General features: G+C 42.8%; 1 protein-coding gene across 1 annotated transcript in view; it reads right to left on the bottom strand.

Moving 5' to 3' along the window:
* Positions 1 to 7,668: 7,668 nt before the first annotated feature.
* ppp1cb (protein phosphatase 1, catalytic subunit, beta isozyme) overlaps positions 7,669 to 14,657 on the bottom strand; it is a 35,991-nt gene continuing 29,002 nt past the window's right edge. Inside the window, 4 exon segments of the mRNA NM_001011467.1 lie at positions 7,669 to 7,940; positions 9,131 to 9,265; positions 10,440 to 10,591; positions 14,159 to 14,230. Coding sequence (NP_001011467.1) covers positions 7,836 to 7,940; positions 9,131 to 9,265; positions 10,440 to 10,591; positions 14,159 to 14,230 — 464 coding nt within the window. The 3' untranslated portion in view covers positions 7,669 to 7,835.

The following is a 14,657-nucleotide window of genomic DNA, read 5'->3' as shown; positions in this document are numbered from 1 at the left end:
TCCGTTTTTGTAAGACTCCCATTGGCTGTGGTTGCTCACATGGTTAGGGAAAAGGGGCTGGAGTTCCCTATTGGCTGTGTTCGCTCACATGGCTAGGGAAAAGGGGCTGGAGTTCCCTATTGGCTGTGTTCGCTCACATGGCTAGGGAAAAGGGGCTGGATTTCCCATTGGCTGTATTTGCTCACATGGCAATGTGTTTTGCTCACATTGGCCAATAGGTGTCATAAATGCATAAGGAATGGGAACAGTGAGGCAAAGTAACTAAATGCATCAAAAATAAGACGCATAGAAATATATTGTGATATAACAGGCATGGAAACCAGATGATTTTACTAGCCACATACCCCTGTACCACACAGCTGTAGCATTATGGAGAGTAATGTTCTGAGACAATTTGCAATTGGTCTTCATGTTTTATTATCTGTAGTCTTTTTTTTTTTAAATTTCATTTTTAGTTCAGGAGCTCTCCAGTTTAGAGTTTCAGCAGTTATTTGGTTGCTAGGGTCCAAGTTACCTTAGCAGCCAGGGAGTGGTTTGGATGAGAGGCTGGTGTATGAATAGGAGACAAACTGAATTGAAAAGAAAGTTACAAAAAGTAACAATAACCATAAAATTGTAGCCTCACAGAGCAATTATTTATAACAAATAATGAAGACCAATTGAAAAGTTGCTTAGAATCGACCAATAGCCTTGTAAAGTATTGGGGGGGGGGGGGGGGGGTCAGAGTGGGATTGCTGTGAGAACCAGAACAATAGGAGTAGGCAAGGAATCCTTTCCCAGAGTTATGCATTGAAACTGTACAGTCCCTCAATTTAAAGGGGAACTAAACCCTGCGGCACAGCGCGGCTCAACCAAACGTTACTCAGCTGTTGCCGGACTACAAATCCCAGAATAATGTAACATATAATGAAGGGTGAGGCATGCTGGGAGCTGTAGTCCAGCAACATCAGGGCTGTATTCTTAAAGCAATATTGCCCAATAAAACTGCATTAAAATGCAAGAAATCCCCCAATGAGAATCCCAGCTGATGTGAGTAAATCCGGCTCCCTGTTCTCTGTTCCTGCAATTGGAGTTGGGAGCAATAAGCACAGTTTCCCAGCACTGAACAAGTCTGTCCCTTTATCCCCATGTCTGATTCCTGTGCCATATAATGACGGGAAAATGCCATCATTATCTCTATATGTAAGGTACCAGCAAGGGGCCTGACACAGTGCTGGGAATCAGCATTCTCATTGGTCACTTCTCTTGCACTTATAATCACATGTTGCTCAGTAGAAGGCTCATTGGGGAATTTCCTTGCATCTAGAATTACGTATTTCGGCAACTTCTATAGCAACACTAGGGGGCCCCGTGGGGCAGCGTTATGGTTGGGTTTACAACCAAAACAAACATGGGTTTAGCAATTAGGGGCCAATTAGCAAACACACACCTAGTAGGGTTTCTGTAGCAGGGGATTTTCTAAGGCAACATTAGAACCTGGATAGAGGGAAGGAGGACAGAGAGAAGCTGCACATATAAAGCAGTAACTAAATGCAGGAGATTAGTAGCAGTGCCTGTAGGTCGGCAGCTCCTCTCTAGCCCATTACATGGGTTGGGTTGGCACAATAACTGCTTGGCACCCAAGTGTCACATCAGTGGGGCACAAGAGGCCTTGGCAGTGTTTACACTCAGTGTCTGAATAGCGACTTGTGTTTGTACCAATGAACTCACCTTGTAAGGGGACAAATCCGCTACATCAGAGCCCTGGTTCTGTTTATTTGGCTGCACAGAGACTGGAGGCTCTGTATCACATTAACACATGGACGGCACCAGGAGGGGAGGGGGGGTCACTGGCAGCTGAATTACTGCACCTAGACACCCCCAATTGTCACTATAGATATTTCCAGTGTCTCCATATACCAAGCTCTGTGCAAGATGTCTGTATTCTGTGGCATAACTAGATGTTACTGGGCCCCACAGCAAATTTCTTTAGAGCCCCAAAATATTGGAAAGTTGACTTTTTCTACTGCAGTATATTGAAATTGCTCGTTAATTAGAACCCCACAGTTCCAGACTGACCCTATTGATTAGAAGCAAGGGGCCTAACATCACTGTGGGCTGAAATGGCACAATAATGTGCCCACTGGGCAAAGAAAAGAAACTTGAATAAAACTTGTAAACAGTTTGCCTAAGTCATTGGAAGGGAGAAATTAACCAATGGCCTTTCACTTTATGCTACTGGTTACAGTGCACAAGCAACCAATGAATTTGCCCAATAGGAAACAAGTAAGGGCAAAGCCTGGCAGTGATGATGTCACATACAGGAAGTTCTCTTGGTGTCAGGTTCTGAATAGGCCCCTCCCATCCCTTCAGAGAGATAAAAGAAGGGCTGATGGAAGTAAAATGTAGCTTTTACACTGACTTTTTTCATGGAAATTGGATTTTCTGACCCGCTGAGCATTAAAGGGGAACTACCCCTATAACTAACGGCATCTCTCCCAGTTACTTTCCCGTCTGTGGCCGCGAGTCCATCCAGCTTGTAGCCCATAGCACCTCTGTGTTGCTTTTAGATTGTAACTGGGTCGGTGGCTGTTCCATGGAGTCCCAGGTTCTGACCCAAGAGTGAGACTGGTTTGTTATGAAACAAATCTCTGGTGTTCTGTAGAGCTCTGTGGCTATTACATGCTGTGCCCGTGTATGTGCAGCTATGATATGAATGTACCGCATCAGTAGGAGGAGCTATATTCACAGGAAGGAAGTTCAAATCCCTCAGGCACCAGCAATGAATTCTGGGGGCGGGGGGGTTGGTTGCAGTTTCACCTCTATGATATTTTCAGCAAAACCAAATGCTTTTGTCATCTGTCTCATGTACATTGTGTCTGTAACTCTCAACAGGAACCAATTACGAAGACATAGATATATAGAGAATAAAGTGCCCCCTATTGTAACATATAGGGATATTATAAGCCCCCGAGGAGTTCCTTATAATATATAGTGAATAAAGTACCCCCTATTGTAACATATAGGGATATTATAAGCCCCCGAGGAGTTCCTTATAATATATAGTGAATAAAGTACCCCCTATTGTAACATATAGGGATATTATAAGCCCCCGAGGAGTTCCTTATAATATATAGTGAATAAAGTGCCCCCTATTGTAACATATAGGGATATTATAAGCCCCCGAGGAGTTCCTTATAATATATAGTGAATAAAGTGCCCCCTATTGTAACATATAGGGATATTATAAGCCCCCGAGGGGTTCCTTATAATATATAGTGAATAAAGTACCCCCTATTGTAACATATAGGGATATTATAAGCCCCCGAGGGGTTCCTTATAATATATAGAGAATAAAGTGCCCCCTATTGTAACATATAGGGATATTATAAGCCCCCGAGGGGTTCCTTATAATATATAGTGAATAAAGTGCCCCCTATTGTAACATATAGGGATATTATAAGCCCCCGAGGAGTTCCTTATAATATATAGAGAATAAAGTGCCCCCTATTGTAACATATAGGGATATTATAAGCCCCCAAGCAGTTCCTTATAATATATAGTGAATAAAGTGCCCCCTGTTGTAACATATAGGGATATTATAAGCCCCCGAGGAGTTCCTTATAATATATAGAGAATAAAGTGCCCCCTATTGTAACATATAGGGATATTATAAGCCCCCAAGCAGTTCCTTATAATATATAGTGAATAAAGTGCCCCCTGTTGTAACATATAAGGATATCAGAAGCCACAAGAAGTTCCATGACCATATAAAAGGTACAAGGCTGATGTCTCTGACATCTAATATCCCTATATTTTACTAAAATATACAAGTTTGAGTGAGTCATGTGACAGAAATTACATCACAAAGCACAGTTTATAAGGATATAATTTACAGTTAGGTCGCATAGGGAAACTGTATATTATTAGATAGAGATTATATATTTGGGGATGAGATGCTGAGCTTGCTTAGTGCATGAACATATTGAGGCCTGGGAGTGTAACCAAGAGGAGAGAGCCAGGGAAACTCAGTGGGGACCGTTCCAGTCGCTCCACATAAAGCAACCACAGCAATTACGTCTCAAAGCAGCAAATGAGATAAAAATCACTGGCAGAAACAGCTTAACAAAGCATGAACTGAGCCAAGGAGGGGACTTTAATGAGCAAAGTCATTAAACTGAAGATTATACTCCCCCCCCCCCCCCATGTTTATAAATAGATCCTAGCATTTAACCCTCTCCTATATACAGGGACCCCCACCAAATAATAGTGCGTGTTTATTCAATCCTCTGTATTTTCTGGGATATTAAGAGGTTTCCTTACTGTTCATTAAAGGAGAACTAAACCCTAACATGCATATGGGTAAAAATGCCCTATTTTATATACTGGACTTACTGCACCGGGCTTAAGTTTCAGCATCTCAATAATAGCAATGTTTTAGGCCACCAAACTTGTCTCAAGGGGTCGCCATCTTGGGAAGTGCCTGCGACAGCTGTGAGGAAGCCGAGCTCAGGGGTCGTCGCAAATTATCAAGTAGAAAACGAGGCTACCCCGCCCTATAAACTGATGCTACAGGGCTGGTTATTTGATTCTGATGGGATTTGCACTGGTTTCTGAGCTCCCGTGTAGTAATGATCTGTTTTAATGACTAATCAGCCTTATATTGTGACATTTATAGTCTGTATATATACAGTATATTGTGCGTCGGTCCCTAAGTGCAGGTAAGTGACAGCAGCCCGCAGTATGTGCTGGGAATCAGCAGAAAAGATGATGGGGGGCTACTGGGGCACAGGTCTTCCCTGCTAAAGGTCTGGGGGTGCCTTGGGCTGTTATGAATGCCCATAACATAATGCATTTCTAGCCTACTTCTTTAGCTAGGCTCTATTTCCCCTTTAAAGCTGCCCTGTTTGCCCACTAATTGCTGAACTGCACAGAAATCAATGTTAAACCTGGGAACTGCAACACTCATTCCAGCCTATAGGGGGCCCTACTCCTTTGCTTAAACCATTTTGCCAGATAAGACAGTTCTGATATTAGGGACATACCAATAACACCATCTTCGGATACTGAATCCTGCACAAAAGATTCTGAAACTCAATTTAAAGCCTATATAATATAAACTTATAATATTCAAATATTATAACTTATAACATAAAAAATAAAATATTTAAAAATATTTAAAAAATTGTTACGCACAGTAGAGCAGAATTTAAAAAAGTCACAAATGAATATTTGTGTTTGATTGGGCCCCAAACCAAATGCTGGATTTGATGCCCCCTCATTGGGCAGGTTTGGCTCCGATTCTACCCAGTGTGTGGGCAGCCAAATGGGCCTGAGACCTCTCTGAACAAGCAGGTCCTGCCACCCTAAAGGGGAACTCCACCCAAACACAACTTTTTTTGAAAAGCAAACAATTTCAAGCAATTTCGAAATTGACATCAATTGAAAAAAACATGCATGATTTTAATGTGATATGGTTTGGAACAGGTCCCTAAGCCCCACCTCCTGATAATCTGGCTAACGTAACAGTAGTCAACTAAGCCTGCCTCCTCCCAATCCCACAATCCCCTGCACACGTGATGTCAGTAAGAAAAGGATCATCCCAGTGCAATGCATTGTGGGTTATGTAGTTCCTGCAGGCTGTCTGTAAGCTGTGGAGACATTGCTACAATTTGTAACATCAGTGTTTTAGTCCCTCCTCCCCTGCCAGGATATCAAATGATGCAGAAAGAGAAGAACTGTTTTGCAGCTGGATTTCAGCATATAAAATGGGATTTATTCCTACTTACTGAAGGAACAGGTTACAGGGATAGGGATATTAGGGGTTTCTGTGTTGTGTGGGGCTCTGTAGCAAATTTTGGTTCAAAAACTGGAGTCCCCCTTTAAAGGAGAAGGAAAGGCGAATAAAGAGTTAATCTCAAGCTGCAGGCATACCTTCAGTTGTCTCAATAGTGCCCTTAAGTCTCCCCATATTTCTCCCGTTCAGATGCCAAACAGGAAGAAAAAACGCTGAGCTGTGTAAAGTAAGTTTCCATAATGCCTCACTCCTGCACCGAGACCAAGACCGGTGTACATGCTCAGTGTGTAAGACTATAAGGAAGCTTCCTGCTGATTGGCTCCACATTCCTAAGGGGGGGGGGGGGAGTGAGTTCTTAGCATTCTTGAGGGAGGGGGGAGAGAGGAGAGAGCTGTGCGTCTCTGGCACAGGAAAACAGACACACTGAACCGAGTCCTCTGTTAAAAGATTTGTTGTTTCTGTGAGTGCTTATGGTTGTATTTACATAGACCTTTCTGTTAAAGCTTACGGAGTTTGTACCTTTCCTTCTACATCCAGGGCCAGTATACAACGATCACATCAACGTGGGGCAGTCCCCTAAATGTTTCCGGAACTTCCATATTAACAGGTCAACTTTTCTATATGATATTTTTATTGAATTAACGGTAAGAATACAACAAAAGGAGAGTTAAAGCAGTTAGTCGATCGCTTGTAAAGAATACGACGCATTCAAAAGGTACAAGTTTCAGTTCTGCGGCTGCTGCCTGGGTAATGGGGGGGGGGGGAGTGATTTTGCTGATGAGAATGGCAGCAGGGACGCTAGCAGCGCATAACAGCTCGCTAATCCTGCCTTTTATACATAGGAGCCTTCCCCAAAGAAAATGGTCAATGGCAAAAGGTTGCAAAACAGAGAAAAAACTAAAAAATTAAATTATTTAACAAAAAAAAAGAAAAAAAAAAAACATTCTCCAAGGAGGACATTTAATGATAAATTTATGTAGATAGCAGAAAGGTGTGCTTCATGTCGGGGGGGGGGGGGGGGGACAGGCTCATCTATACATGCTCTAATGGGCTATAAAATAAGGTCCAACCAAATACCCTTTCCTGCGAGAGGCAAAAGGGGGCACATTTAAGACTCACGGAGACGTTCACGTGTGTTGTGTAAGCGATGGAGGCCGGGGATTGGGCGATGCTCTATAGAGGGTTAACATTGTTACTCTACTGTGCGACTATCAGTTCATTGTCCTCAAAGCTGATCATATTAAAGGGCAAGCAGTCAACAATAACTTTGGCACAGACCATTCATACAGAGGAGGGGGGGGAAAAAAGTCACCTTTAATGTCAAAGCAGATTAACTGGAAAAAAAAAAAAGTGGTCATATGTCGACAGAGAAAAAACAAAAATAAACACGAAAACGAGAAGAAAAAAAACCAAAGCATAGGGGGAAACGTGGGCGAATTACTGCAGAGCACACAATGGTGAGACAGTAGGTGCAACCCGGAAATGACGGCTAAATACACACGCGCACACACAGAGAGTAAAGGAAAAGCGGTGAACTCTAGAGACAACGGTAAAGTGAAACCCCCCCTTGGGAGCCAGAGGAGTGGGCACCGTGCACTGCTGACTCCTCCAGCACTGGGTGTCTGGGGAACGACAAAAACTTACAATTCTTTTAATTCCTGCGGTTACGGTCAATTGGAGGATGCACTGAAGATCCAGCCGGCACAGCGACTAATGAGAGGGAACTTTGGCTTTCATAATCCCTAAATTTCTGCCCGCCAATCAGGGCTCTTGAGAACCCTCAGCATTGTTAGTGCAGCCATGGAGTCGGCAACGCCAGCTCCGACTGCAGAAGGTGCTTAGGTTATGCTGCAACAATTTGGGGTAATTTTGCCCTTTTTTTTTTTTAATAATTTTTTTTTAAAGTTGGGAATCGTTTACCTGTCTCAGGAAGGTAAATGCATGTGATATTGTAATAGGGGGGTCAGAATGGCTGGGTGATTTTACAGTGCACACTTATTATAAGGTGGAGTTTGTCTTGATGGAGATCACATGGTGCTTCATCCGGCGGGTTTCCGCTTCACCTCTTCTTTGGAGGGTTGGCTGTCCGAGGAGGCGTCACTGGGCGGCCGGAGTTCAGTCCCCCATATTGGTATTTTGCTTTCTTTTCTGATGGTTTCAAAATCTAAAAATTCAAAAATAAAATATCATCACTGCTGCTAGTGTATTTGTAAATTAAGGCAACACAGAGAAAAGGGAATCATTTAACCATGAAATAAACCCAATAGGGCTGTTCTGCCCCCAATAAGGGGTAATTATATCTTAGTTGGGATCAAGTACAGGTACTGTTTTATTATTACAGAGAAAAGGGAATCATTTAACCATTAAATAAACCCAATAGGGCTGTTCTGCCCCTATTAAGGGGTAATTATATCTTAGTTGGGATCAAGTACAGGTACTGTTTTATTATTACAGAGAAAAGGGAATCATTTAACCATTAAATAAACCCAATAGGGCTGTTCTGCCCCAATAAGGGGTAATTATATCTTAGTTGGGATCAAGTACATGTACTGTATTATTACAAAGGAAAAGGAAATCAGTTTTAAAAACAAATTTTTTGATTAAAATGATGTCTATGGGAGACAAGCTTTCCGTAATTCAGAACTTTCTGCATAACAGGTTTCCAGATAATGGATCCCATACCTGTTTATATTATGACATACTTTATATATTATAAAATCTCAACTTTAAAAGGGACAGTAAACCCCCTCCTCTGTTAAACAATAAACAGACCTTGTGCCAAGCGGGCCGGCAGGTTAGTGGCCCATGTATGGGGCTCACAAAGGCCAACCTGACCAATATCTGACTGAAAAGATATAAACCAGGCAGGTCTGAAAACCCCGCCTGGTGAGTACCGCACTGGTGCATTAATAGAACCTTGACGTGCCTCCATAGGCCCCAGGGCCATCGATAGGACCAGCGCAATTGGGCACAGCACGTGGGTGGCCAAATTGGGCCCATATTTGCTTGTTTGGTGATCTTGCAAAACTAGTGGGTCTGGCAGTATATGGCCAACATATACAGGGCAGTTCCATTCTATTATTTTTAAGCAGTACACCACAATGTTAGTTGTTTTTCTCCAACTATTTATGTAAAATGCAAGTTTGAAATAGGAAGTAGCTTTATTTAATCCTCGTAGCTGCTTAATTACTCTAAGTGAATACAATGTTGGATACAGAGCTCAGCAGAAGCCCCAGGTCACAGGGAGGAATTAAACAGTCATTCAATTTTAAAACCTACATTTTAGAAAAAAAATTGAATTATTAATAGTGGAGTGCTGTTACCAAGCAATACGTGCCCCACAGCAGCCAATACCTGAAAAGAGCACATCAAGGTCTCATCGACGCTCATCATGCCCCCGGCGTTATCAAACTCTCCACAATAATTGGGAGCAGAGAAGAGCGTGACCAGCTGGCGCTTGGCAAAGAATTCATACCCATCTTCTACCACCTGTTAAAATAGAAAAAAAATAGGCCCTGGTGATGCCAACTGCAGCAGATATGTTCCCCCTGACAAGGCGAGTAAAGCCGCAGGTCATGGAGAATACTGCAATATACTTGCAAAATAAAGGATATAGGTTTTTCTGCAACAATTCACTCGTGCGGATCTCCTGAGGCTGCCATTCTGCCTGTAAACTGGTGTTGCTGCTATGGCTATCCTGCCATTTAAAGGAGAACTAAACCCTAAAAATGAATATGGCAAGAAATAAATATATACTAAACTGACTGCACTAGCCAAAAGTTTCAGCATGTCTATAGTAGTGAAGATATAGGTTTTTACAGTTGTCAGAGGAGCTCTCCATCTTGGATTCTGTTAGAACTGTCCGGGACACTGCACATACTCTCTGGAGCTGCTGAGAAGCTGAGCTTAGGGGTCGTTGCAAATTATAAAGCAGAAATGAGGCTGGTCTGTCATATAAACGGATGCTACAGGGCTGATTACTAAACTCTGATGCTAATTGCACCGGTTTCTGAGCTGCCATGTTATATGAATCCGAATTATTTACTAATTAGCCTTATACTGTTACATTTATATTCTATATAAACACAGTATATAGTGAGTGGGTCCCTAAGTGCAGGTAAGTGCCAGCAGCCCAGAGTATGTGCTGGGAATCAGCAGAAAAGAAGATGGGGGGGGCTACTGGGGGCGTCTGTGGGGGCACAGATCTGCTAAAGAGCTGTGGGGACCTAGGGCTGGTATAGAACCCCAAAACACAATGTACACAATTTCTAGCCTATTTCTTTAGTTGAGCTTTAGTTCCCCTTTAAATGCTGCTGCTATGAATAACACACCAGGGAATTACAAGATCTCGATTGGGGGCAGGTTTGATTTTTTTTCCCATTGTATCGGGGACCACATTGACTCATTGATGTGGTTCCTGATCCGACGGTGCCTATGCCCGCTGTTTTAATTTGCCAAACGATCAAATTCGCCAGATATCGCCTACTCATAGGTGGGCATATCGGGAGAAGATCTGCTCATTTGGTGAGGTCGCCAAACCTTACAGTGTATGGCCACCTATACAGATAAAGTGAGAGAGAGAGTTGCTAACCACTTAAGTAAATAACAATTGTATACATAGTTATTGGCAAATCCTCTTATTAGGAGACAAGTAGACACCTACCTGATGGGCTCGACAGATCAGATCTAGATCGTGGCGATTCAGGAATTTACTAACGACGTCTGCCCCAAATGTGAAGGAAACACCACGATCATTCTCACCCCAGCCTTGCACGTCTTTATCTGGATCTGACCACAGTAAGTCACACAGCAACCCTGGAAGAGAAGGGGGGACAGTGTCAGCGCCACAAGTGGTCACGCTGGCGAAGGGCTCAGGGGCCACACAGGTTCTGGGATTGACAATATACATTTACCCGGTGGGAAAGCAGAAATTCTTGCACTCTCACTTATCTGTATTATGAAAAGTCATCTCTCATATCCTCTATATAAAACTCAGCCCAAACAAAATAATTTATAAAAATAAACAATGACATTTACAATCTTGGACCAATTAATCAAACGTTGCACCCGTTCCTACAGCCATTGCCCATCCTGCCTGTGAGAGAATACATGGGGCCTCCCCACTATGGAGGATAATGAAGTCTCTAATGAGGCCCCATAGCTAGCGCTGCGCCACTAATATCCCACAAGGTCAGTTATGTGCTTGTACTTAGCGACGGTCACAGGAGATTATTCACTTGCTGCCATGTGTAAGCGCCTTGGTGTCAGGGGAATGTGCTGCTGTACATCATAAACCCCACACACCTGCCCTTGGGATAAAGTGGGATTAACTCATCCCTCCCTCCCCTCGGTTTATTATTTAAATGTGACCTATCAACATATACACATACCTGCACAATCAAAATGTCCTATATGGGATACTGTATCGTGTGAAGAATTATGATGCACATTGAGGTGTAAATAGTGAATAAAGTGCCCCCTATTGTAAAATATAGGGATATTATAAGTCCCCGAGTAGTTCCTCATAATATATAGTAAATAAAGTACCCCCTATTGTAACATATAGGGATATTATAAGCCCCCGAGGAGTTCCTTATAATATATAGTGAATAAAGTGCCCCCTATTGTAACATATAGGGATATTATAAGCCCCCGAGGAGTTCCTTATAATATATAGCGAATAAAGTACCCCCTATTGTAACATATAGGGATATTATAAGCCCCCGAGGAGTTCCTTATAATATATAGTGAATAAAGTGCCCCCTATTGTAACATATAGGGATATTATAAGCCCCCGAGGAGTTCCTTATAATATCCCTATATGTTACAACAGGGGGCACTTTATTCACTATATATTATGAGGAACTACTCGGGGGCTTATAATATATAGTGAATAAAGTACCCCCTACTGTGACATATAAGGATATTATAAGCCACTGAGGAGTCCCATTATCATATAAAAGCGCAAGGCCAAAGGCTTTTATAAAAGGTCAAGGAACTCCGAGGTGACTTCTAATATCCTCATGAAGGGATAAAATGGGCCTCTAAGCCCCTCTTACTATTAAGTGTATTTCCCCTATAAAAAGGACAAGTAAAATGCATGGGAAAGCTAGGTTTTATGCGTTTGGGTGTAGTGGTGCTATACACCTTAAAAGGCTTTCTATCCAAGAAGAGCAAACAAATGATCTAATGTGGGTTTCTGACGGACTCTCAGTGCTGCTGCAAACGAGCCAATCATGCCATTGGGCACTGGAATCCGTTTGTGTAGAGCGCCTGCTTTTAATGGACAAGTCTGTTTTTTCCTGAGCCTGTGTTGAAAAACTCCCAGCCACAGGGTGCTGGGAATAGATGTAAACTGGTTAAGCTGCTGTGTTCCTGACATGAATAAAATGCCAGTCCTGGCCCTTTACCCAAGGGGTGTAACCAGCCTGGTATGTTGCAGTACTGCACAATGTCACAAACTGTAGCAAAAAGAACTAGAGGCTTCCGGAACATACCGGGCTAGAAATTCCAGTCGGAGGAGTTGTATACAAGTTGAGGGAAGACAGAACAGGATTTGTATGTGGGATCTCTGGTTGTTTGGAAGCCTGGCAGGGTACCATATATATTGGCTTGGGATGCTGTAGAAAAAGGCTTCGATCTGGTTTATACTGTACAATATGAAACCCGGCGATTGGCAAGCAGCCCATCTGCTGGCACAAGCGGGTATAAGTCTGAAGGAAGTGGCAATGTCCATGTCTTTGTCAGATATCTGATTGGATAAGGCCCTAAAGCTGGCCATACACCTGCAGATCTGCTCGCTTGAGATGAAATGAGCAGATTTGGGCTATATCTGGCTGATCCGATTGTTTGGCGCCGTGGCCAATAGCCAGTTATATCACAGGCCTATGGAGACTAGTCAGGAGAGGACTGCATCAATGTTCCAATGTAGGTCTTGCCCAGTTATATTTCCAAATCTGCCCAATAGATATCTGGGCAATCGATTGGGCAGGTTGTCAGTAGAGCCTCACACACATGGGCAAATAAGTTTTATCTGTCAGTGTTTGGCCAAACAGGGATTATACAGAGGGTTACATTTAATGGAATATAATGTAATCCCACATTCCTGAATGTACTGCAACCAGGTGGTAAGCAAAGGTGGCCCTAAAAAGAAAGATGTGGGGGGGGGGGGGGGGGGGTAGGGAGTAATAACCCACATTGAGAGGGCACCTGGCACTGCTGTGAGTCGCATCAAAGTACAGGTATGGGATCTGTTATCCAAAATGTTTGGGACCTGGGTTTTTCCAGATAAGGGGTAATTATATCTTAGTTGGGATCAAGTACAGGTACTGTTTTATTATTACAGAGAAAAGGGAATCATTTAACCATTAAATAAACCCAATAGGACTGTTCTGCCCCCAATAAGGGGTAATTATATCTTAGTTGGGATCAAGTACAGGTACTGTTTTATTATTACAGAGAAAAGGGAATCATTTAACCATTAAATAAACCCAATAGGGCTGTTCTGCCCCCAATAAGGGGTAATTATATCTTAGTTGGGATCAAGTACAGGTACTGTTTTATTATTACAGAGAAAAGGGAATCATTTAACCATTAAATAAACCCAATAGGGCTGTTCTGCCCCAATAAGGGGTAATTATATCTTAGTTGGGATCAAGTACAGGTACTGTTTTATTATTACAGAGAAAAGGGAATCATTTAACCATGAAATAAACCCAACAGGACTGTTCTGAAAATGTGAATTTGCTTGTACTGGAGTCTATGGGAGATGGCCTTTCAGTAAATAAGAGCTTTCTGGATAACAGATCCAATACCTGTACTGAGGAACCAATAGGAAGATCATACTGAAAAGGGACGGTAATCAAAATACCCTGAAGCCTATTGTTTCCTCCCAAAAATGATGTTGGTAATGTAGATATTGTTAAACAGACCAGTTCTGAAGCGACAGAGCCACTTTACCTTGAAATCCTAGCGCCGCGGCTGTATTATTTTACTAGCTAGAGGCGAGCAATGCTCCTACTTGAATTTCAATGAGGCTTGTCCGGCTGCTATTTATATCAGGCATTCTAAAGAGTTGGCAGCTGTCCTGCAAGGCTGTGTAATGTCACCGAGCAAGGACTTGCTGCTGCTCATCTGCATTGGGGGGAAGGGGGGCAATACATATGGAGCTGGTCTGCTTCCAGCACAGGGTATAGAGATGCAATGAGCAGTCACTGAATATAATGAGCTCTGCTTTCATACAGTACTGTCTCTGGGATACAACATGGCAGCTCCCAAGCCAGTCTATAAGAAAGTATGCAGAGAATATAACGCCATTGTTTGTTTATACTGATTATCACACACATTCTCACCCTACCCTACAGCGATGGCAACCCCTCTTACCTGTGTCTGGAACATCTGTTGGTCTCATGATTCTGCGGATTTGTTCCATGGACTGGAGATCTGGTGACAGACCTGAGACAAACCAGGATAGAAAAGATTAATATATGAATGGCAGAGATCTGCTTGCAGAGTAAATGTGGCCATACACTAAGATCTGATGGTTTGGCAATGTCGCCAAGCAAGTTGATATTCTTCCGAACAGCCCCCTAAGTTTGCTCATAGCCTGTACAGAGAGATACCATAAAACTATGGCACATAGGGATTCCCCTGTACTAAGCACAATTCAGCAGGAACAGCCCCCTAAGTTTGCTCATAGCCTGTACAGAGAGATACCATAAAACTATGGCACATAGGGATTCCCCTGTACTAAGCACAATTCAGCAGGAACAGCCCCCTAAGCTTGCTCATAGCCTGTACAGAGAGACATTTTAGGGTGCCATGACCTAATTTGTTATTTTGATTACTGCAGGCGTCTCAGGGAAACCCACAGCAATCAAGA

Source organism: Xenopus tropicalis, chromosome 5 (genome assembly GCF_000004195.4).
Source record: "Xenopus tropicalis strain Nigerian chromosome 5, UCB_Xtro_10.0, whole genome shotgun sequence".
Lineage (NCBI taxonomy): Eukaryota > Metazoa > Chordata > Amphibia > Anura > Pipidae > Xenopus > Xenopus tropicalis.
The sequence above is the reverse complement of the archived record's forward strand: the minus strand, read 5'-3'. Positions and strand labels throughout refer to the sequence as shown.